At 46.3% G+C, this 24,964-nt stretch overlaps 2 protein-coding genes across 2 annotated transcripts in view; both read right to left on the bottom strand.

Moving 5' to 3' along the window:
- The window catches only part of ltk (leukocyte receptor tyrosine kinase), a 172,063-nt gene that overhangs the window by 29,487 nt on the left and 117,612 nt on the right, over positions 1 to 24,964 (bottom strand). The window lies entirely within an intron of this gene.
- LOC110504318 (gap junction alpha-10 protein-like) lies at positions 1,485 to 4,500 on the bottom strand. Its single transcript, XM_021583101.3, has one exon. The coding sequence runs from the start codon at positions 3,045 to 3,047 to the stop codon at positions 1,485 to 1,487; it is 1,563 nt and encodes a 520-aa protein (XP_021438776.3). The 5' UTR covers positions 3,048 to 4,500.

The raw sequence follows: 24,964 nt of genomic DNA, 5'->3' as shown, positions 1-24,964 counted from the left end.
TCCTTCTGGAAGGTTGTCCCATCTCCAAACTTTGGAGCTCTGTCAGAGTGACCATCGGGCTCTTGGCCACCTCCCTGACCAAGGCCCTTCTACCCCGATTACTCAGTTTGGCCGGGCGGCCAGCTCTAAGAAGAGTCTTGGTGGTTCTAACTTCTTCCATTTGAGAATGATGGAGGCCACTGTGTTCTTGGGAACTTTCAATGCTGCAGAAATGTTTGGTACCCTTCCCCAGATCTGTGCCCTCGACACAATCCTGTCTCGGAGCTCTACGGACAATTCCTTCAACCTCATTGCTCTGACATGCTCTGTCAACTGTGGGAACTTATATAGACAGGTGTGTGCCTTTCCAAATCCTGTCCAATCAATTGAATTTAACACAGGTGGACGTCAATCTAGTTGTAGAAACATCTCAAGGATGATCAATGGAAACAGGATGCACCTGAGCTCAATTTCGAGTCTCATAGCGAAAGGTCTGAATACTTATGTTGTTGTTTATTTTATCCATTTGCAAAGATTTCTAAAAACCTTTTTTCGCTTTGTCATTATGGGGTATTGTGTGTAGATTGATAAGGAAAATAATGTATTTAATCAATTTGAGAATAAAACGGGGGCGCAGCGGTCTAAGGCACTGCATTTCAGTACTAGAGGCATCACTACAGACCCTGGTTTGATTCCAGGCTGTTTCACAACCTGCCGTGATTGGGAGTCCCATAGGGCAGCGCACAATTGGCCCAGCGTTGACTTTGTTAGGGTTTAAAAAAGTTAAAGCAAAATAATACTTTTATAAAAGTGAATGCTCTATATAAGCATATAAAAGTTTTTCAAGGGACATCATTACATTTTCCATGCTTTTGCATGCTCACCAACATTATTTTACCACAATAATTTGAAGTTCTCACAATCAACCACATAAAAAGTAACTCATTTCGAGATACTGAGCATTTTTAGGTGCTTTGAATTGAAAACACATTGGGGAACAGCACTGCGTATGGCTTATGCCCACACATGGCACTACATACGCCCACGCACGGCCTGGCATGGGATGGTGGCTGTTTTTTGATGAGTGCAGTGTTATTGATATCTTCTGTGTGTTGCTTCACTCGTAGGCAACTCCTGGGTCCTATTTTTGCTCTCTTCCCTCTTCACTTTTTCATGATAGAGGAGATGTCCAAGAATACACTCTGAAAGAGAGAGAACATTTAGGATTGAGAGAGGCTAGATAACACATTGACACTTGTCATCATGACTTACTTCCTGGAAGATTTCAACATTACATTTACAACATTACAAATCTATTGCAGCTTTAACAGTCAAATCTAGACATCTCTCTCTCTCTCTCTCTCTCTCTCTCTCTCTCTCTCTCTCTCTCTCTCTCTCTTTGTGTCCCACTACCTTCCTGTCTTATGCTTTGCGTCATGTTCTCATGCTATGTTGTTATCATGCTCTGTTGTAATAAGCTCACATTACAGAGTGTTTATGGCTCTCTAAACCACTAGGTCAGAGGCTGCCTGTCTCTTGGCTCTACTTGCCATTGACATTCTCCTTCCAGGGGGTGGCATCATGGGCATGTCCCCCATGTCGCCCAGTTCAGAGTCAGATGTCCGTAGAGAGTTGCTGCTGCAGTCACTGATGGTGGACATGCTCTCAGAGGGCATACGTGTCATGAAGCTTTGCTTCCTTCCTGGGTTAGGCAAGAGGAAGTCGCTGCCCATTGATTTCCTCCTATCTTCCTCCAGGTCTATGTCCCTTGGAGCCAAGCTTGGTCTGTGTGTTGTCATGATGCTGGGTCTGTGTGTTGCAATAGGCACATGTACTACTTCCATGTGGCTGGGCTGGTAGTGGTCTTGAGGGTGTAAATTGGGGTCCTTATGGTTCGGCTGACCCTGCAGGTTCCTGGGCCCACTGTCTCCATTCAAGAAAACTCCTCCGTAGGCTGGAGGGTGCTGGTCAACCATGGTGGTGGTGTGGTTCTCTGGGGCTCCCTGGAGGTGCAGGGTCTGGATCATCCCTTGGCTGGGCTGACGTTGCTGGAGCTGCTGCTGCTGCTGGTGGTAGTGCTGATGGGGCTGGAGGCCAGTGCAGTTGGCCAGGTACTGGCCTGGAGCCACGCTGTTGTGCCTGGGCACCTCGTGGTTAGGTATGTAGTGGGGAGGTGGGTCCATTGGGTTCAGATCCTCCTCAGGAATGACTTTGAAGATGGTCTGAGTCAGCGGCCCGTTGTGAGAAGACAGTTTCCTCATCACACACAGTTGCTGTATCATCGCTTTCTTCTTCGGCTTATAAATCAAACTGTCGTTGTCTGCTGGGTACTTGTCTCCCTTCAGAGTCTGTTTGATTTTCTTGATGCCCAGGTGGGATATCTCCAGGAGGTTCAGGAAGAGAGACACCCCGGCAATGACGATCATGAACACCATGAACACTGTTTTCTCCGTGGGCCTGGACACGTAACAGTCCACGCTGTTGGGGCAAGGCATCCTCTCGCATTTATAAAGAGGTTCCAGTCCAATGCCATACAGGATATACTGGCCCATGATGAAGCCCACCTCCACCACGGAGCGTGTTAGGATATGAATGACGTACGTCCGCAGCAGGGACCCTCTCAGTGGAGCCTTCTTCACCTTCCTCTGCTCCTCCAGCCTCTTCAACTCCTTCTCAATGCGCTTGTGCTCCTCCACCAGCGCCTCCGTCTCCCCCAGCTCTGCCTTCAGCTGGACCCTCCTCCGGTGCCTCTCCTTCTCCAGGGCGCGCAGGCGGTAGAGCGCGTGGCCCATGTAGACGAGGGAGGGCGAGGACACGAAGATGATCTGCAGGACCCAGAAGCGGATGAGGGAGATGGGGAAGGCCTGGTCGTAACAGACGGTCTTGCAGCCCGGCTGGTCCGTGTTGCAGATGAACTCGCTCTGTTCATCGTCCCACACGTCCTCGGCCGCCACTCCCAGCACCAGCATGCGGAAGATAAAGAGGATGGTGAGCCAGATCTTTCCTACGATGGTGGAGTGGACATGTACTTCCTCCAAGATGCTGCCCAGCAGGTTCCAGTCCCCCATAGTCTCTCCTCAAGGCTCACTGGTCTCTACTGCCACATGTCCTCACACTGGAGAGAAAGAGACCAGAGGGATATCCCATCTATTTTCTTTTAACAGTTTGATTGTAGCTCTAGTTTAAAACATGCAATGTTTATGATTATCATGCAATGAATGGACTTAATAATCGAGACAAGCGCGGTGGAAGGAAGCCACCTCAATGGAAGATAATCCATGAAAGAAAACAAGTAGGGGGCCAGTAGGATGCAGAACAGTTTAGTGAACTAATGATACATATAGTAGGAACAGATCGATCTATAGTTTACATCAGGACACACAACTGCAACATGTTTTGACTACAAAAGTCTTGTTCAGGCAGCATTGAAGAAGACTTTTGTAGTCGAAACGCAGTGAAGAATTTCGCCTAAGAATTTCACTTAGTTGTTGTCATTTCAGAAAGGCATTCCTTGTTTTCCTCTCTTTAACTTTTATGTTGGTGAGACAACTGCATTACAAATCAGCATCATGATGCAGACAGTAAGAGCAGTAGGGGAGAGTGGGGTAAGTTGAGCCATTTTAACATTTAGCATTCCTCGTCAAGGGAAACGTGGTATTCTTTCTAACAAAGATATCTACATATATTTCAGGATGTTGTGTATCCCTGTCAAAAATCAAAAACATTGCTTTTCCAAAAAAAAGTGGTCTCTTCCCCCAGGTATGGGGTAAGTTGAGCCGCGGGCAGGGTAATTTAAGCCGCCTTCAAATTTCTGTCCTGAATGAAACGTTACCACTAACTTTTTAAAATCATGTCTATCTAACACTTTTAGCGTAGGCCCGGTTGTTAGCTCATATCCCAGCAATAATTCCTTGCATTACGCCTGGGAAGACAACACTTCAATTTGTTCAACTTGCCATTGGCTCAACTTACCCCAAGGCAAACATTTTGACTATATTAGCCCACAAGGCTACAATGACGCAATTTCATGCAAGGTTTAGGACCTCATATTGAAGCTTATAGAGACCCCAACTGATGTATAGAATCATCTTAAAATGATCTTCTTTGGTATAGATACAAGTATCATGAGACCTCTAAAACAATACATTCATCTGATTTGGTGAAAATCTGTTTTCTGAACCTAACTTCCTTACCACTCTTTCCATGTGGTTTCTTCCATCACAGACTCCATGAAATTGTAACTTCTTCCTAAATATTGAGTCGAATGGTTTCCTAGAGTGTTGATCAACTTACCCCTTTACACCTACTCTCCCCTACATGTTGTTTTTACAGAATTCAATACATCATTTCAATGCAAAGATTAACAAGCACTTACATATCAATGGTATGGGTACAATCTTTGCCTCTTGATGCAAAACATGTTTCCCACTCGCCAAAATCACATGCTTGGTATAGTTACCCCATGGAGAAGTTGGTTTCCTTTGCAAAAGCACATATATCCCTCAGTCAGTCACACAGAGTGACTGTTCTGTGTTCTACTGTGCTGCTGTTGCACACAGGGTTCACAGGATGTGAGGATTGATCTGCAACCAACGGGAGGGACAATGCCCCATGGCACATCTTGCCAGGCAATTGTTGAATCCTGCTTGCAACGGCCTGCTCTCACACCAACCAACAGTGCCAACCTAGCTAGTGCCCGCTAACCCCCATTAATACCCCGCTCGCTGGAAGAGAGGGTATATTTGTGTATTGTTTTACATTCCCACAATGCTCCCATTTCGGCCCTTTAGTTAGAATAGGAACCCTCCTAAGTAGAAGCTTCAGATATTGACATTTTGAGGAAAAGGTATGTAATCCCTCATATCGGATTAATGTAATGCATAAATCTATAATGCCAGACACACTGGTTCAATGAGTCATGTCCAGTTTCCTAGTCAGCTGCATGGGGAGTTGTTGTTTTTTGGAGTGTGTGTGTGTTCTAACCCCTTGATGGTTTGTCTGCCGAAAGAGAACACCATAGTGCAAAATATACTCAATCTATCCAATCCAACGACTGAGTACTGTAGGGATAGGTCATATAGTGAGTACGTAAAATTTGGTGTGAGTCGGTTGGTGTGATCTCTATTTTGCTTTGCATTTCAAAGTATTGGTTATGTCCTGATGAGTATTGTCTATCAAAAACAACACACCATGCAAACTGAATTGTATGCTCACTTTGATTTGCAGTGCAATATTCCTGAACTGGTTTTATCCACTGAAAATGAATATTCAACTCCCCTTCTATCTGTGGGACTAAAGGCATACCGCACTGCATAGCCATGAAGATTAGCAGAGAAATCACATAACCTTGTCGAGAAGTGGAATTGTGTGGTTCTGAAGTTATTCTACACAACACAAACCCCCCCCATACCCCATGCTAAGTAATAGTACACAATAGTAGTTGAGCTCCTGCTGTATAAAAAGACCAGCCAAGCCTCAGGGCTTTAATTAGCTTTCCATTGCACGCTGACAGAGTCAATGGAGGATTGATTTGATTTTCCCTTGCAGAAGCTTCAACAGCAAATGCCAGATGTCACATCGGGACGTTGAATTACATAACGAGTTCATCTAGTACTTAGCTAGCGATCCATAGGGGCTGGGGCCTGGATTTTTTTGTTGTCTATCTGTGTTGCTGATGCCCAGACCTGCACCCATATGTTTTCATCTGATTAGCTTCTCCTTTCTCTGTTCTGACTGAACGACATGCATTTAGTCATTTGTTCTATTGCTCACTGTTAATGTTATTGATCCAATAGAGATGTCAATAACATGCGTTCATCAAAAAGTTACAAGACAAGGGTATTTGGCCATTGAGTATATTGTTGCAGTTCGCAGGTACAGGTTGACCTTTAAACTTTAATAAGGTCATACATTTGGATGGTGACATACAATATTTTATATCAGTAGTTGCTACATTCATTTTTGGACTTATACATGAATGAAATGTACCCATTGATTATTGAAGAACGTAACTTATAAATGCCTCATGAGCTCAGTTCAAATGTACTACCCCATCAGAACCCAAAATATAAGCTTGGTTTACTCCAATGTTTGTAAACAACTACTGTACTACTGGCTGCACACGATTCTAACACCACGTCGTTAAGTTTGCTGACAAGACAATGGATGTCATGTATTGTCATGTTGTGTCTTTCTGTCCTTTCCTTTCACCCTGTCTCCCTCTGCTGGTCGTATTAGGTTACCTTTTCTCCCCCGCTTTCCCCCAGCTGTTCCTTGTCTCCTCCTAACTACCCATTCACCCCGTTTCCCACCTGTTCCCTTTTTCCCTCTGATTAGGTCCCTATATCTCTCTCTGTTTTTGTTCCTGTCCTTGTCGGATTCTTGTTTGTTGTGTTTCATGCCTGAACCAGACTATCGTCATGTTTGCTGTAACCTTGTCCTGTCCTGTCGGAATCTGCCGGTCTGTCTGAACCTACCTATGTTTGGTTATTAAAGAAGCTCTGTTAAGTTAATTCGCTTTTGGGTCCTCATTCACTCACCGTGACAGAAGAATCCGACCAAGAATGGACCCAGCGACTTCGGATCCTCTCCACTCAGCCGTCGAGATCCAGGGAGCGATGCTAGGCAGACACGAGCAGGAATTGTCTGCTGCTCGACATGCCGTTGAAACCCTGGCCACCCAAGTCTCCAACCTCACAGAACAGGTTCACCATCTCCGCCTCGATCCACCGGCCACTTCCAGGGCTTTCGAATCTCCAGAGCCCAGAATCAATAACCCGCCGTGTTACTCTGGGGAGCCCACTGAATGCCGCTCGTTCCTCACCCAGTGTGATATTGTGTTTTCTCTCCAGCCCAACACTTACGCCAGGAGCACTGCTCGTGTCGCCTACGTCATATCTCTCCTTACTGGACGGGCTCGTGAGTGGGGCACGGCAATCTGGGAGGCAAGGGCTGAGTGTACTAACCAGTATCAGGACTTTAAGGAGGAGATGATACGGGTTTTTGATCGATCTGTTTTTGGGGAGGAGGCTTCCAGGGCCCTGACTTCCCTATGTCAAGGCAATCGATCCATAACTGACTACTCTATTGAGTTTCGCACTCTTGCTGCCTCCAGTGGCTGGAACGAGCCGGCCTTGCTCGCTCGTCTTCTGGAGGGTCTCCGCGCAGAGGTAAAGGATGAGATTCTCTCCCGGGAGGTTCCTTCCAGCGTGGATTCCTTGATTGAACTCGCTATTCGCATTGAGCGACGGGTTGATCTTCGTCACCGAGCTCGTGGAAAGGAGCTCGCGCTCTCCGTTGCCCCCCTCTCCCTGTCACTACCATCTTCCTCTGCCGGCTCGGGAGCTGAGCCTATGCAGCTGGGAGGTATCCGCATCTCGACTAAGGAGAGGGAACGGAGAATCACCAACCGCCTCTGTCTCTATTGCGGTTCTGCTGGTCATTTTGTCACTTCATGTCCAGTAAAAGCCAGAGCTCATCAGTAAGCGGAGGGCTACTGGTGAGCGCTACTACTCCTGTCTCTCCTTCAAGATCCTGCACTACCTTGTCGGTCCATCTACGCTGGACCGGTTCGTCAGCTTCCTGCAGTGCCTTAATAGACTCTGGGGCGGAGGGCTGTTTTATGGACGAGACCTGGGCTCGGGAACATGACATTCCTCTCAGACAGTTAAGGGAGTCCACGGCCTTGTTCGCCCTGGATGGTAGTCCTCTCCCCAGGATTCAGCGTGAGACGCTACCTTTAACCCTCACTGTTTCTGGTAATCATAGCGAAACCATTTATTTTTTAATTTTTCGTTCACCATATACACCTGTTGTTTTGGGCCATCCCTGGCTAGTTTGTCATAATCCTTCCATTAATTGGTCTAGTAATTCTATCCTCTCCTGGAACGTCTCTTGTCATGTGAAATGTTTAATGTCTGCTATCCCTCCTGTTTCCTCTGTCTCTTCTTCACAGGAGGAGCCTGGTGATTTGACAGGGGTGCCGGAGGAATATCACGATCTGCGCACGGTGTTCAGTCGGTCCAGGGCCACCTCTCTTCCTCCACACCGGTCGTATGATTGTAGTATTGATCTCCTTCCGGGAACCACTCCCCCCCGGGGTAGACTATACTCTCTGTCGGCTCCCGAACGTAAGGCTCTCAAGGATTATTTGTCTGTAGCTCTTGACGCCGGTACCATAGTCCCCTCCTCCTCTCCCGCCGGAGCGGGGGTTTTTTTTGTCAAGAAGAAGGACGGGTCTCTGCGCCCCTGCATAGATTATCGAGGGCTGAATGACATAACAGTGAAGAATCGTTATCCGCTTCCTCTTATGTCTTCAGCCTTCGAGATCCTGCAGGGAGCCAGGTTTTTCACTAAGTTGGACCTTCGTAACGCTTACCATCTCGTGCGCATCAGGGAGGGGGACGAGTGGAAGACGGCGTTTAACACTCCGTTAGGGCACTTTGAATACCGGGTTCTTCCTTTCGGCCTCGCTAACGCTCCAGCTGTCTTTCAGGCATTAGTCAATGATGTCCTGAGAGACATGCTGAACATCTTTGTTTTCGTTTACCTTGACGATATCCTGATTTTTTCACCGTCACTCCAGATTCATGTTCAGCACGTTCGACGTGTCCTCCAGCGCCTTTTAGAGAATTGTCTTTTTGTGAAGGCTGAGAAGTGCACTTTTCATGCCTCCTCCGTCACATTTCTCGGTTCTGTTATTTCCGCTGAAGGCATTAAGATGGATCCCGCTAAGGTCCAAGCTGTCATTGATTGGCCCGCCCCTAAGTCACGCATCGAGCTGCAGCGCTTTCTCGGCTTCGCGAACTTCTATCGTCGTTTCATCCGTAATTTCGGTCAGGTGGCAGCTCCTCTCACAGCCCTTACTTCTGTCAAGACGTGCTTTAAGTGGTCCGTTTCCGCCCAGGGAGCTTTTGATCTCCTCAAGAATCGTTTTACATCCGCTCCTATCCTTGTTACACCTGACGTCTCTAGACAGTTCGTTGTCGAGGTTGACGCGTCAGAGGTGGGCGTGGGAGCCATTCTTTCTCAGCGCTCCCTCTCTGACGACAAGGTCCACCCATGCGCGTATTTTTCTCATCGCCTGTCGCCGTCAGAACGTAACTATGATGTGGGAAACCGCGAACTGCTCGCCATCCGGTTAGCCCTAGGCGAATGGCGACAGTGGTTGGAGGGCGCGACCGTTCCTTTTGTCGTTTGGACTGACCATAGGAACCTTGAGTACATCCGTTCTGCCAAACGACTTAATGCGCGTCAGGCGCGTTGGGCGCTGTTTTTCGCTCGTTTCGAGTTCGTGATTTCTTATCGTCCGGGCTCTAAGAACACCAAGCCTGATGCTTTATCTCGTCTCTTCAGTTCTTCAGTAGCCTCCACTGACCCCGAGGGGATTCTCCCTGAGGGGCGTGTTGTCGGGTTGACTGTCTGGGGAATTCAAATCAAATCAAATCAAATCAAATCAAATTTTATTTGTCACATACACATGGTTAGCAGATGTTAATGCGAGTGTAGCGAAATGCTTGTGCTTCTAGTTCCGACAATGCAGTAATAACAAGTAATCTAACTAACAATTCCAAAACTACTGTCTTGTACACAGTGTAAGGGGATAAAGAATATGTACATAAGGATATATGAATGAGTGATGGTACAGAGCAGCATAGGCAAGATACAGTAGATGGTATCGGGTACAGTATGTACAAATGAGATGAGTATGTAAACAAAGTGGCTTTACCTGAGAGGCAGGTAAAGCAAGCGCTCACTCACACTCCGTCGCCGCGCACTTGTCCTAGGAACCTTATTTTCGTTCCCGTTCCTACTCGTCTGGCCGTTCTTCAGTGGGCTCACTCTGCCAAGTTAGCCGGCCACCCTGGCGTTCGGGGTACGCTTGCTTCCATTCGCCAGCGTTTTTGGTGGCCCACCCGGGAGCATGACACGCGTCGTTTCGTGGCTGCTTGTTCGGTCTGCGCGCAGACTAAGTCCGGTAACTCTCCTCCTGCCGGCCGTCTCAGGCCGCTTCCCATTCCCTCTCGACCGTGGTCTCACATCGCCTTAGATTTTGTCACCGGACTGCCTTCGTCAGCGGGGAAGACTGTTATTCTTACGGTTGTCGATAGGTTCTCTAAGGCGGCTCATTTCATTCCCCTTGCTAAGCTTCCTTCTGCTAAAGAGACGGCACAAATCATCATCGAGAATGTTTTCAGAATTCATGGCCTTCCGTCAGACGTCGTTTCGGACAGAGGTCCGCAATTCACGTCTCAATTTTGGAGGGAGTTTTGCCGTTTGATTGGGGCTTCCGTCAGTCTCTCTTCCGGCTTTCACCCCCAGTCTAACGGTCAAGCAGAACGGGCCAATCAGACTATTGGTCGCATCTTACGCAGTCTTTCTTTTCGCAACCCTGCGTCTTGGTCAGAACAGCTCCCCTGGGCAGAATACGCCCACAACTCGCTTCCTTCGTCTGCGACCGGGCTATCTCCTTTTCAGAGTAGCCTCGGGTACCAGCCTCCGCTGTTCTCATCTCAGTTCACCGAGTCCAGCGTCCCCTCCGCTCAGGCTTTTGTCCAACGTTGCGAGCGCACCTGGAAGAGGGTCAGGTCTGCACTTTGCCGTTATAGGACGCAGACTGTGAGGGCTGCTAATAAGCGTAGAACTAAGAGTCCTAGATATTGTCGCGGTCAGAGAGTTTGGCTCTCCACTCAGAACCTTCCCCTTAAGACGGCTTCTCGCAAGTTGACCCCGCGGTTCATTGGTCCGTTCCGTATTTCTCGGGTCATTAATCCTGTCGCAGTTCGACTTCTTCTTCCGCGATACCTTCGTCGCGTCCACCCGGTCTTCCATGTCTCCTGTATCAAGCCCGTTCTTCGCGCCCCCGCTCGTCTTCCCCCCCCCCCCCCATCCTTGTCGAGGGCGCACCCATCTACAGGGTCCGCAGGATTTTGGACATGCGTCCTCGGGCCGTGGTCACCAGTACCTCGTAGATTGGGAGGGGTACGGTCCTGAGGAGAGGAGTTGGGTTCCCTCTCGGGACGTGCTGGACCGTGCGCTGATCGAGGATTTCCTCCGTTGCCGCCAGGTTTCCTCCTCGAGTGCGCCAGGAGGCGCTCGGTGAGTGGGGGGGTACTGTCATGTATTGTCATGTTGTGTCTTTCTGTCCTTTCCTTTCACCCTGTCTCCCTCTGCTGGTCGTATTAGGTTACCTTTTCTCCCCCGCTTTCCCCCAGCTGTTCCTTGTCTCCTCCTAACTACCCATTCACCCCGTTTCCCACCTGTTCCCTTTTTCCCTCTGATTAGGTCCCTATATCTCTCTCTGTTTTTGTTCCTGTCCTTGTCGGATTCTTGTTTGTTGTGTTTCATGTCTGAACCAGACTATCGTCATGTTTGCTGTAACCTTGTCCTGTCCTGTCGGAATCTGCCGGTCTGTCTGAACCTACCTATGTTTGGTTATTAAAGAAGCTCTGTTAAGTTAATTCGCTTTTGGGTCCTCATTCACTCACCGTGACAATGGATTTAGGCCTGATCACCAACGACAATGAGACAGCCTATATGGAGGAGGTCCGAGACCTGGCAGTGTGGTGCCAGGACAACAACCTCTCCCTCAATGTCAGCAAGACAAAGGATCTGATTGTGGACTACAGGAAACGGAGGGACAGGGATCGCCCCCATTCACATTGACGGGGCTGTAGTGTCCACATCACTAAGGACCTATCATGGTCCAAACACACCAACAGTCATGAATAGGGCACGACAATGCCTCTTCCCCCTCAGGAGCCTGAAAAGATTTGTCATGAGCCCTCAGATCCTAAAAAAGTTCTACAGCTGCACCATTGAGAGCATCTTGACTCGCTGCATCACAGCTTGGTATGGCTACTGCTTGGCATCTGACTGCGAGGCGCTGCAGAGAGTAATGCGTACAGCCCAGTATATCACTGGGGCCGAGCTCCCTGTCATCCAGGATCTCTATACCAGGCGGTGTCAGAGGAAGGCCCTAAAAATTGTCAAAGACTCCAGCCACCCAGGTCACAGTCTGTTCTCTCTGCTACCGCATGGCAAGTGATACCGGAGCACCAAGTCTGTACCAAAAGGCTCCTTAACAGCTTCTACGCCAAAGCCATAAGACTGCTGAACAGTTGATGAAATTGCTACCCAGACTTTCTGTTATTCACCCCCTACCTACATGTACGTAGTACTTCAATCATTCACCTAACCAAACCTACATGTACACTACCGTTCAAAAATGTGGGGTCAGTTAGAAATGTCCTTGTTTTTGAAAGAAAAGCAAATGTTTTGTCCATTAAAATAACATCAAATTGATCAGAAATACAGTGTAGACATTGTTAATGTTGTAAATGACTATTGTAGCTGGAGGTGGCAGATTTTTTTATGGAATAGCTACATAGGCGTACAGAGGCACATTATCAGCAACCATCACTCCTGTGTTTCAATGGCAAATTGTGTTAGCTAATCCAAGTTTATCATTTTAAAAGGCTAATTGATCATTAGAAAACCTGCAAACCCGCAAACTGGCTCTAACCAGAATAGAAAGAGTTTCTGAGGCCCTGGTGCACAACTGAGCAAGAGGACAAGTACAGAATAATGTCTAGTTTGAGAAACAGACGCCTCACAAATCAACTGGCAGCTTCATTAAATAGTACCCGCAAAACATCAGTCTCAACGTCAACAGCGAAGAGGCGACTCCGGGATGCTGGCCTTCTATCTTCTATGTATTTATATGTATATGTATATGTGTGTATGTATATGTACAGTATATACGCTACTGGTCAAAAGTTTTAGAACACCTACTAATTCAAGGGTTTTTCTTAATTTTTTAAAATATTTTCTACGTTGTAGAATAATAGTGAAAACATCAAAACTATGAAATAACACATATGAAATCATGTAGTAACCAAAAAAGAAAAAAGTAATGAAAATGTATTTTATATTTAAGATTCTTCAAAAAGCCCCCCTTTGCATTGATGACAGCTTTGCACACTCTTGGCATTCTCTCAACCAGCTTCATAAGGTATTCACCTGGAATGCATGTCAATTAACAGGTGTGCCTTCTTAAAATTTGTGGAATTACTTTCCTTCTTAATGCGTTTGAGCCAATCAGTTGTGTTGTGACAAGGTAGTGGGGGTATACAGAAGATATCCCTATTTGGTAAAAGACCAAGTCCATATTATGGCAAGAACAGCTCAAATAAACAAAGAGAAATTACAGTCCATCATTACTTTAAGACATGAAGGTCAGTCAATATGGAAAACGTCAAGAACTTTGAAAGTTTCTTCAAGTGCAGTCGCAAAAACCATCAAGCGCTATTGTCACACCCTGATCAGTTTCACCTGTCCTCGTTATTGTCTCCACCCCTTCCAGGTGTCTCTTGTTTTCCCCAGTGTATTTATCCCTGTGGTTCCTGTCTCTCTGTGCCAGTGTATTTATCCCTGTGTTTCCTGTCTCTCTGTGCCAGTTCGTCTTGTATGTTAGTCAAGTCAACCAGCGTGTTTTTCCCGTACACCTTTTGCTATTCTCTTTTTGCTAGTCTTCTAGGTTTGGACTCCTGCCTGACTCTGGACTTCTTTCCCGCCTGCCTGATCATCCTGCCTGGCCTGACTTTGATTCTGCCTGCCCTTTGGTACCTTTTGGACTCTTAACCTCTTTTGACACTTTTGCCTGTCCACAACCATTCTCTTGCCTTCCCCTGTTGGATTAATAAATATTGTAAGACTCCAACCATCTGCCTCCTGTGTCTGCATCTGGATCTCGCCTTGTGTCATGATAGCTATGATGAAACTGGCTCTCATGAGGACCGCCACAGGAAAGGAAGACCCAGAGTTATCTATGCTGCAGAGGATAAGTTCAATAGAGTTACAAGAATCGGAAATTGTAGCCCAAATAAATGCTTCACAGAGTTCAAGTAACAGACACGTCTCAACATCAACTGTTCAGAGGAGACTGTGTGAATCAGGCCTTCATGGTTGAATTGCTGCAAAGAAACAACTACTAAAGGACATCAATAAGAAGAAGAGACTTGCTTGGGCTAAGAAACACGAGCAATGGAAATTAGACCCGTGGAAACTTGTTGTTTGGTCTGGAGTCCAAATTGTAGATTTTTGGTTCCAACCACTGTGTCTTTGTGAGACGCTGCGTGGGTGTACGGATGATCTCCACATGTGTATTTCCCACTGGAAAGGATGGAAGAGGAGGTGTTATGGTGTGGGGGTGCTTTGCTGCTGACACTGTCTGTGATTTATTTAGAATTCAAAGCACACTTAACCAGAATGGCTAACACAGCATTCTGCAGCGTTACGCCATCCCATCTGGTTTGGACTTAGTGGGACTATCACTTGTTTTTCAACAGGACAATGACCCAACACACCTCCAGGCTGTGTAAGGGCTATTTTAACAAGAAGGAGAGTGATGGAGTGCTGCATCAGATGACCTGGCCTCCACAATCCCCCGACCTCAACCAACACACAACAAAGAGCTGCAGTTAGTTTCAGAGTGAGTGGGAAGGAATAAATTGGCCCTAAATATCTCTAAAACTAAAAGCATTGTATTTGGAACAAAACACTAACTAAACCCTAAACCTCAACTAAATCTTGTAATAAAATAAGTGAAAATTTAGCAAGTTGAGATGACTAAACTGCTTGGAGTAACCCTAAATTGTAAACATATTGATGCAGTTGTAACTAAGATGGGGAGAAGTCTGTCTATAATAAAGCGATGCTCTGCCTTCTTAACAACACTATCAACAAGGCAGGTCCTACAGGCCCTAGTTTTGTGGCACCTTGACTACTGTTCAGTCGTGTGGTCAGGCGCCACAAAAAATGACTTTGGCTCAGAACAGGGAAGCACGGCTGGCCCTTAGATGTACACAGAGAGCTAATATTAATGATATGCATGTCAATCTCTCCTGACTCAAAGTGGAGGAAAGATTGACTTCATCGCTACTTTTGTTTATGAGAGGTTGAATGCACCGAACTGTCTGTCTAAACTACTGGCACACAGCTCGGACACCCATGTATACCCCACAAAACATGCCACAAGAGGTCTCTTCCCAGTCCCAAAGTCCAGAACAGACTATGGGAGGCACACAGTACTGCATCGAGCCATGACTCCATGGAACTCTATTCCACATCAAGTAACTCATGCCAGCAGTAAAATTTGATTTAAAAACAGATAAAAAAACACCTTATGGAGCAGCGGGGATTATGAAGCAACACACACGCACATACACACACACACACACACACACACATACACACACGCACACACACACACACGCACACACACGCACACACACACACACACACACACACACACACACACACACACACACACACACACACACACACACACACACACAGACACACACACACACACACACACACACACACACTATGCATACACATGGATTTAGTACTGTAGATTGGGAGTATGGGCCTGAGGGCACACAGTGTGCTGGGAAATCTGTGAATGTATTGTAATGTTTTTAATAATGTATAAACTGCCTTAATTTTTTTGGACCCCAGGAAGTGTAGCTGCTGCTTTGGCAGCTGCTAATGGGCATCCATAATAAATACAAAAAATACAAATACAAATACAAATTGAGATGGTTTGGGATGAGTCAGACCACAGAGTGAAGGAAAAGCAGCCAACAAGTGCTCAGCATATGTGGGAACTCCTTCAAGACTGTTGGAAAAGAATTCCAGGTGAAGCTGGTTGAGAGAATGCCAAGCGTGTCTAAAGCTGTCATCAAGGCTATTTGAAGAATATCAAATATAACTTATATTTGTTTAACACTTGTTTGGTTAGTACATGATTCCACATGATTCCACATGAGTACATGAGTTATTTCATAGTTTTGATGTCTTCACCATTATCCTACAATGTAGAAAATATTAAAAATGAAGAAAAACCCTTGAAAGAGTAGGTGTTCTAAAACTTTTGACCGGTAGTGTATATATATTTGCAAAAAAATATGTGGGGGATTGGAAGTGATGCAGACAATTACATTGATGGAAGCCACAATCTGCAATGTTAAATCTGATCTGCCCCCTAAAAATAATACAAATAAACAGTGGCGGGGAAGCCACTTTGTTATTGTTTCAACTGCTGGTTGGCCCTTTAAGCACATTGTTGTGATAATACTCAGAAACAACATCCACACTAACGCCCGTTATTACCACTCAATGTATTAATAACTTAACTCTTACACCTCTGGTGTACTTACAATCTCCCTACTGTAGTCTGCTACCTTTGTACTCACACACAGGATATGGGCCTTTCTAGTAGAGTAGTGTATAAGAGTTGTCAGCTTTAAATCTGAATTCTTATAGGTTCTGCGTCAAAGTCTTGATTATGCAGCCGTGCCACACAAAGTGTTACTAAAACAGTCCACTACCACTTTGCTACCTTCAGGATGTTCACACAGAGTAGACCCTGATTGGCCACACTATCTCTGACGGTGGCGCTCCTAAAGGTTGAGGTCATGTAAGGATGTCCTATGTTGTGCCGTAGCAATCCGTCAATACTTGTAGAGAACACATGATGTACTGTGGGATCACAGAGTGGTTTATAAAAAGTTAACAATACCAAGGGCCATAGCAGCCCTCATTAAACCCTGTGATCATAGACAGGATCAATAAAGAAAACACACAAGGCAGGCAGCACTCATAGATGCAGCAGATACACTACATGATACACTACACGACCAAAAGTTTGTGGACACATCTCATTCCCAAATCATGGGCATTAATATGGAGTTGGTTCCCCCTTTTGCTGCTATAACAGCGTCCACTCTTCTGGGAAGGCTTTCCACTAGATGTTGGGACATTGCTACTGGACTTGCTTCCAGTCATTCACAAGAGCATTAGTGAGGTCGGGCACTGATTTTGCGGGATTAGGCCTGGCTCGCAGTCGGCGTTCCAATTAATCTCAAAGGTGTTCGATGGGGTTGAGGTCAGAGCTCTGTGCAGGCCAGTGAAGTTCTTCCACACCGATCTCGACAAACCATTTCTGTATAGACTTCGCTTTGTTGCTCAGGGGCATTGTCATGCTGAAACAGGAAAAGGCTTTCCTCAAACTGTTGTCCTAAAGTTTGAAGCGCAGAATTATCTAGAATGTCATTGTATGCTGTAGTAATAAGATTTCCCTTCACTGGAACTAAGGGTCCTAGCCGTAACCATGAAAAACAGCCCGAGATCATTATTCTTCCTCCGTCAAACCTTACAGTTGTCAGTATGCATTGGGGCAGGTAGCCTTTTCCTGGCATTTGTCAAACCCAGATTTGTCCGTTGGACTGCCAGATGGCGAAGCGAGATGGTGCGGCTGCTCGGCCACGGAAACCCATCTCATAAAGCTCCTGATGTTGCTTTCACAGGCAGTTTGGAGTGTTGCAACTGAGGACAGATGATTTTTACATGCTATGAGCTTCTGCACTTGGTCCCATTCTGTGAGCTTGTGTGGCCAACCACTTCGCGGCTGAGCCGTTGTTGCTTCTAGACGTTTCCACTTATCAACAAGGGCACTTACAGTTGTTGGGTTCTGAGAATATGAAATATACTTATTCTTGTCACTGAGGGAGAGAGAGGAATGTATAACGTTTGCATTTTGTCGGGATATGTTATTGTTAGCCATCGGGGATCCTATGGGAGGAAGAAAGACACAGTCTGATACGAGTCAACATGACAGCCGTGAGTTGGGCAGGAGTGAGCACTTTGGGGCAGAGGTCAGGTCAGATGAAGTGAGGAAAAACAGATATCACTAAGGTTCTGTCTCGCAACAGAGATGCATGGCATGTTCAGATGTGTAGGAGGAGACTCTGCATAGAAGAAAGGATTAAATATCAGTGTTTGTGTGAATATGTCTTTGTCTGTTCAGCTGTTCGATGATGAATAAATTAATGAAATTGGTTTAAGCTTGCATAGTGTCCGTCAAGTTCTTACTCTGATATTTAGAACCCAACACAGTTGACTGGGGAAGCTCTAGCAGGGCAGAAATTCGACACACTGACTTGTTGGGAAGTTGGCATCCTGTGACGGTGCCACGTTGAAAGTCACTGAGCTCTTCAGTAAGACCATTCCACTGCCAATGTTTGTCAATGGCGATTGCATGGCTGTGTGCTTGATTTTATACACCTGTCATCAACGGGCGTGGCTGAAATAGCTGAATCCACTCATTTGAAGGGGTGTCCACATACACATTAATTACCAATTGATTACCAGTACTTTTCACACCCATACTTACAGTATATCACACAAGGTGTAGAAAGCAAACACAATTCAGAGTGAGAGAGTAAGAAAGCGAGAGATAGAGATTCAGAGTGTTTAATAGTGACATGAACAGGGTTGCAGGTGTGACTGCAGGGTATAGTGAAAATATTAGGTTTCGAGCTCCAAAATACAGCACTAACTGAGAGCGCAAGAGAGGGGCCACAGTGCATCATTACAGATATAGACAGAGCATTCTCGATCCATACCACAATGTACAGTAAGATCTAATTTGCTGCTTATTGGCACGCGCCCTGTGCTCTGGCACGAGAAGGCTGGGTGGCAGGTTGGCGGGGGCTGTTCCCATAGTAACTGAGGGGATTTGATTATAAGGCCCGGGTAACCCCGGTGGGAGGAGTTTGTGTAAAGTATATGTCACACTGCTTGCTTAGTGAATACTACTTCCTCCTGATTCAGCTCACATCGAGTTTTGAACCCAGGACCTCTGCTTTGCTAGAACACATGACCACCATCCTGAAGCATCTTTACCAGTCATGCCTGGCAGAAATCTAGCTATTTGCTGGCACAAGTGGGGACACTTCAGGCTGAGGATTAAGGTTCACATCCCAAATTGCAACATTCCCCTCTCAAACTTACTCAACAGCGATCTCCGCGCAACTGTTGATTCAAGTCACTAGGCACCACTGTAAAGGACATCACACTGCTTGCTTAGCAAGTACCACTTCTTCCTGATTTAGCTCACACTAGCCTCAAACCCAGGACCTCTGCTTTGCTAGCACACGTGACCACCCTCCTGAAGCATCTTACCTGTCACGCCACGTGAAAAGCTAGCTATTGGTTCAGACTGAGGAGTATGTTTCATACATCTGCGCTACATTTTCACCGGGTGAACAGTGATTGCATTCGTTTTGGAACCGAGCTGCATCTCAGGTGTGAGCCAGGTGCCCTGTTTAAAGCCCATGGCGAAGTTGACTCAAAACAAAAGTGACATAGCCTAAGATAGATTAAGCATGTGGAGTAATGCGTAGGACTCTGTTTTCACATGCAAAGGTGATTGCCTTTGATAAAAATGCTTTATCTGGTGAGCCGTGGCTCAGGTTAATAAAACTCCCTCAATGTCAGAATTCATGTTGTCAACCATGGTTGGCATCAGTTCTCTGTGCTCCCATTGGTCCTGAGCAGTTCCAACCCCTCCTCCAGGCTAGTGATTCTCTGCAGGAGTTTGGCCCTGTCCTGCTGTGCACTGAGCCCCGCCTGCATGCTGCTTGGACCCCTGGGACTTTAATCCAGTACCAGGACTCCTGCTGAGTGGAAATTGTCAGTCACCAAGAAGAGAAGTACAGGTTGAAAAATAGTTGGGAAGAGATGTTCGATGTGCCAATTCCATAGCACATGATATATTAACTGATACACAAAACAAAACAGGATTCAAAACATGTAAATTATTATACAAAATTCTTGCAACCATCCCAGCTCTTTAGATTTTGCTGTGAAGAGACAGAATCATTAGATCACTTGTTTGGTGCTGCCCATTCGTAGCTTGTTTCTGGTCACAGGTTTATGAATGTCTGAAGAATTTAAACATTTAGCACTGCTGGGTGACTTGAAAATCAAGGACTAATATAAGAATACTCTTAGTAAAAATGTTAATCTTTACTTTATGATCTGTAGAAATGATGAGAATAGAAAGGTTCAGAACTTAGTATACCGTGTCTGTAAAATGTATATATTTAGTATGTATAAGCTGGAAATTGAAGGCTAAGTATTGTTGTCCATTAGTTCACTCCAAGTAGGGGTGGGGTGGTGGGATAAAGAGTAGGGGTGGTGGGGTAAAGGGGAGGGGTGGTGGGGTAAAGGGGAGGGGTGGTGGGGTAAAAGGATGGGGTGGTGGGGTAAAAGGATGGGGTGGTGGGATAAAGGGGAGGGGTGGTGGGGTAAAGGGGAGGGATGGTGGGGTAAAGGGGAGGGGTGGTGGGGTAAAAGGATGGGGTGGTGGGGTAAAGGGGAGGGGTGGTGGGGTAAAGGGGAGGGGTGGTGGGATAAAGGGGAGGGGTGGTGGGGTAAAGGGGAGGGGTGGTGGGATAAAGGGGAGGGGTGGTGGGGTAAAGGGGAGGGGTGGTGGGGTAAAAGGATGGGGTGGTGGGGTAAAGGGGAGGGGTGGTGGGGTAAAGGGGAGGGGTGGTGGGGTAAAGGGGAGGGGTGGTGGGATAAAGGGAACACAATAAAGAAGGAAAATATATATATGGGGGATTGGAAATCATGCAGAGAATTACATTGATAGAACCCACAATCTATCCGCAATATTGAAGCAGTTTTTTCTTGTTAATTTTTCAACTTTTTATATTGATATTATTTTATATGGACAAAACATAATTAGTAAATTATTCTGTTGTTTTTTAATCTACTGAGTTCACATGGTTCCCACAAGGTATTTCAATTCAGTAAGTTCATGTGGTATGATAATACATATACACATGATTTTATCCCCCAAATCAGTCATCTCCACAGCATGTAAATTACTCATCTTCATACTGAATTGGGGCTCAGGACTGGTTCCGAAGATAGCCTCCTGTGGCCCTGGCCGTGGTCCCAGTTCCTTGGGGGGGACAGGGTGCTGATGACACTGCTGGAGCAGCCCTCCCCACTCTGCCCCAGAATAGCAGACGCCATGTGATTCTGGATGCCAGCAGAGCTCAGGAACCCTGAGAATGGAGCCTCTCCATTGGTCGCCATTAATTTAGAAATTACTCTATGTGTGCCCTCTGCTGGAAGTAATCTCTGAAGAAAATGGATGAACCCAATGGGAGGCCCTGCTGTGCAGGGAGGGGCAGATCTTGGATGGACAGCCATACCCTCTGCCCGAGACGATACCGGGGAATCGGGGTCCAGTGGCAGTCTGCTTGTCGTCGATACCTTAAGGAAGGGTGTTAAGGGCATATTCAACCCACACTAGTTGCTGGCTCCAGGTGGTGGGGTTGGAGTAGACCAGGCAGCGAAGAGTTGTCCCCAGGTCTTGGTTGGCTCGCTCCATTGTCGCAGAGAGAGGCTGCCTGGAAATTATTCCAGCTTCATCAAGACTCCCGCAGTGTGGCAAACTATGCAGTGGATTTCCGCACATTGGCAGCTGAGAGTGCCTCATCACCTTGACCATTCGGATCTATGGGTGACAACAGGAGCAAAGGAAGGAGAGGAGGTTCGATATCACTCGCCCACCCAAGGCTTCCACCTCACCTCTGAGGCATTCCGGAAGTCCCTGACTGCTCTGTTGCCGAGAGAACCAGAGGCTACCAGAGTTTCCCCTGGAGTCTCCGAAGGCTGCCGATTCACCTCTTCCCAAGCCAATGCAACTAGGCAGAGCTAGGTTGTCCCCAGCCGAACGGCTATACAGGCTTCACACGAAGAGTTGCTTGTATTGCGGGACTACTGGTCATTTCGTGTCCACCTGTCCACTAAAAGATCAGGCACACCAGTAGGAGCGAGTACTCTGGTTGGCCATACGGAGAACTTTTCCTCTCCCCTTACTCACACCCCATTTCATGTCATCTTCCTGTAGAGGAACCAGTTGAAATCTCTCCGGGTACTCATCAACTCTGGGGCCGATGAGAGCTTTATGGACCCTATCCTGGTGTCCAAGCTGGGCATCCCAACTCAGCCCATCTCCATTCCCATGGACATTAGAGCACGGGCGCTCTATACGGCGGGTCTATCATGACACAAGGCGAGATCCAGATGCAGACACAGGAGGCAGATGGTTGGAGTTTAAGATGTTTAATAATCCAAAAGGAGTAGGCAAGAGAATGGTCGTGGACAGGCAAACGGTCAAAACCAGTTCAGAGTCCAGTAGGTACAGAGTGGCAGGCAGGTTCGAGGTCAAGTCAGGCAGAATAGTCAGATAGACAGGTACAGAGTCCAGAAACAGGCAAGGGTCAAAATCGGGAAGACTAGAAAAAGGAGAATAGCAAAAGCAGGATTACAGGAAAAAAATGCTGGTTGACTTGGAAACATACAAGATGAACTGGCACAGAGAGACAGGAAACACAGGGCTAAATACACTGGGGAAAACAAGTGACACCTGGAGGGGGTGGAGACAATAACAAGGACAGGTGAAACAGATCAGGGTGTGACAGGGTCACCCACAATACCACCCTCATACCACCCGCTCAAGTTGGAAGTTGCCCCGAACCTCTCCGCCATTCCCGCCGTGTACCAGGACTTCTGGGAGGTGTTCAGTAAGGCCCGGATCACTTCACTTCCGCCGCACCGACCCTATGATTGCGGGATCAACCTTCTCCTAGGCATCACTACGCCCCGGAGACGACTGTACTCTCTATCGGGACCAGAGACCAAGGCTATGGAGACCTACATTGAGGACTCCGTAGCATCCGTCCTTCTGCCTCCCCCACCGGTGCAGGTTCTTCTTTGTGGAGAAGTACAAAACCTTGCACCCGTGCATCAACTACCAGGGCCTCAGGGTTCTTCACTATCATTGTGAAGACCCGCTATCCGCTACCACTCATCTCCTCTGCCTTTGAGGCGATCCAGGGGGCCACCGTGTTCTCCAAGCTGGATCTATGAACGCCTACCACCTGATACGGATATGGGAAGGGGACAAGTTGAAGAATGCCTTCAACACGACCAGTTTGTACTATCACGTTTCAGTGAAGTGTCGAAGTAACAAAAGTTTATCACCAGAACAGGGTGCAGGCAAAACGACAGGTCAAGGGCAGGCAGAGGTCAATAATCCAGGGTGGTGTGACAAGCACAAAGACAGGTGAAACAGATCAGGGTGTGACTTGTAGCTGTTATTTTGGCATTAATTTGTGCCACATCAATTTGCAAACAATGTAAAAACAAATTTATTGAGTAAATGAAGGCACATACAAATGTGCTTTCTTGAGTAAAGCAGCTCCAACATGCAGGTGTTTCAGCCTAGCTCAGTGGTTCCTGTGGTGGAGGGGCAGCCAGCGGAAAATATAGAGAGTACGCATTAGTAATATTCTCTAGTTGTTCTGTCGTCACCGCAGAATCTACAGGGAGAGCTAGGCAGTTCAAGCCCCCTTGGGTGCTGCCATAGATTTACATTAGAAGTGCCTTGATTGGACTGATCATGTCAACATCATACTTTCTTAACCTTAGCTAGTAAGCTAGACAAAGTCATCCTCAGGAATCACGTCGACAATCTACTGGAAAATACTATTCAACCCTTCACTATTTTGCTTCCCCTGCCTTCTATTCGGGGAGACGGGTGTGTGGTCCAAGTCTGGGTTTAAAGATTTAAAACATCTGTCTGAAAGGGTCTCTTTTCCAAGCTTAAAAGGATGAACAAACATTCACATAAAACACCATGGGCCAGAAAAGGTTAAATACATTGGCCATTCTGTCACGTTCAAAATAACTAGAAACTCAGAACTGGGAAATTTCAGACTTTAGTTAGTTCAAGTCAACTGCTCTGACTGGCAAAAATACTGTCATCCAACTCAGAATTCCAAATAGGGAACTCTGGCCTCTTTCAACAGTTCCCAGTTTTCTTGATGGCACCATAAATCCAGAGAACGCCAGACTCTGATGACAAAATTTGATGACAACATCTGCCCACAAGATGGACCGGCGCGCCATCTTCCTGTTCAAGTGAGCACAGCACAAAAATGTCCAAAAATGTATTGTATGTGTCACGTCTCTCGTCGGAAGGCATGGACCAAAGCGCAGCATGGTAAGTGTTCATGATAAATGTATTACTCAAAACACTCGAACAAACTAACAAAGCGGGAAAACCAAAACAGTCCTGTCAGGTGCAGACACTAAACAGAAAACAACTACCCGCAAAACCCAAAAGAAAAAGGACAACTTATATATGATCCCCAATCAGAGACAACAATAGACAGCTGCCTCTGATTTGGAACCATACCACATAGAAATAAAGAAATTAGAATGCCCACCCGATTGACAGTATGCCACTGCTTAAATTATGTAATATGCCAGGGAGATATGTATACTATAGCTAAGAAAGTAATACTTAGTGTATGTTGTATAGTAAGTTGTTAGAACTTAGCCTACTGTTCTGACTTGGTGGTGCACTTATAGCCTATAGTCTATTTTAGAGAAATGTCATCATCTAAAATTGTAAGAGCTTTCTTTGTCTCCTTACATGCCCCCTTTATTTATCCTAGGGTTCTGACTTGGTGTACAGGGAGAATACTGTAAGAATGTCCCATGTTCTGAATTATGCCGCTGTACATTTCAAAAGTGCTGAACAAAGAGTTATATTGACTACATCCATCTTAGCTTGCTCATTAATGTCTTAATTGAAATTACTGACTGCCTGTTATCCACTCATCATTCATTTATGCTATAGATTGTACATCTCAATTGTTATAGGGTTATTGCTCATACAAGTCTATCTCATGAGTATCTTATTCATAATTTTGGCAATGTTGGAATGATTTCATTGTTTTGCTTACTTTGTGTATTATAATTAGCTCATATGCTTTTCTTGATGAGGAAGAGACGATACATAATGTTGTTGGGTGTCACGAGTTCCGCCGAAGTCGGTCCCTCTCCTTGTTCGGGCGGCGTTCGGCGTCACCGGCCTTCTAGCCATTGCCGATCCACTTTTCATTTTCCATTTGTTTTGTCTTTGTCTTAATTCCCCAATTACTTGTTCATTATTTAACCCTCTGTTCCCCCATGTTTGTTTGTGAGTAATTGTGAGTAATTGTTGTTGTTTGTGAGTGATTGTTTATTGTATTGCAGTCCGTTATAGTGG

Source organism: Oncorhynchus mykiss, chromosome 25, assembly GCF_057628025.1.
Source record: "Oncorhynchus mykiss isolate SJ-2025 chromosome 25, ASM5762802v1, whole genome shotgun sequence".
Taxonomy (NCBI): domain Eukaryota; kingdom Metazoa; phylum Chordata; class Actinopteri; order Salmoniformes; family Salmonidae; genus Oncorhynchus; species Oncorhynchus mykiss.
This window is presented reverse-complemented; position numbering and strand designations above follow the sequence as displayed.

Coding starts and splice junctions, on each gene's coding strand:
- LOC110504318 (XM_021583101.3), bottom strand. CDS start 3,047: ATGGGGGACTGGAACCTGCTGGGCAGCATCTTGGAGGAAGTACATGTC.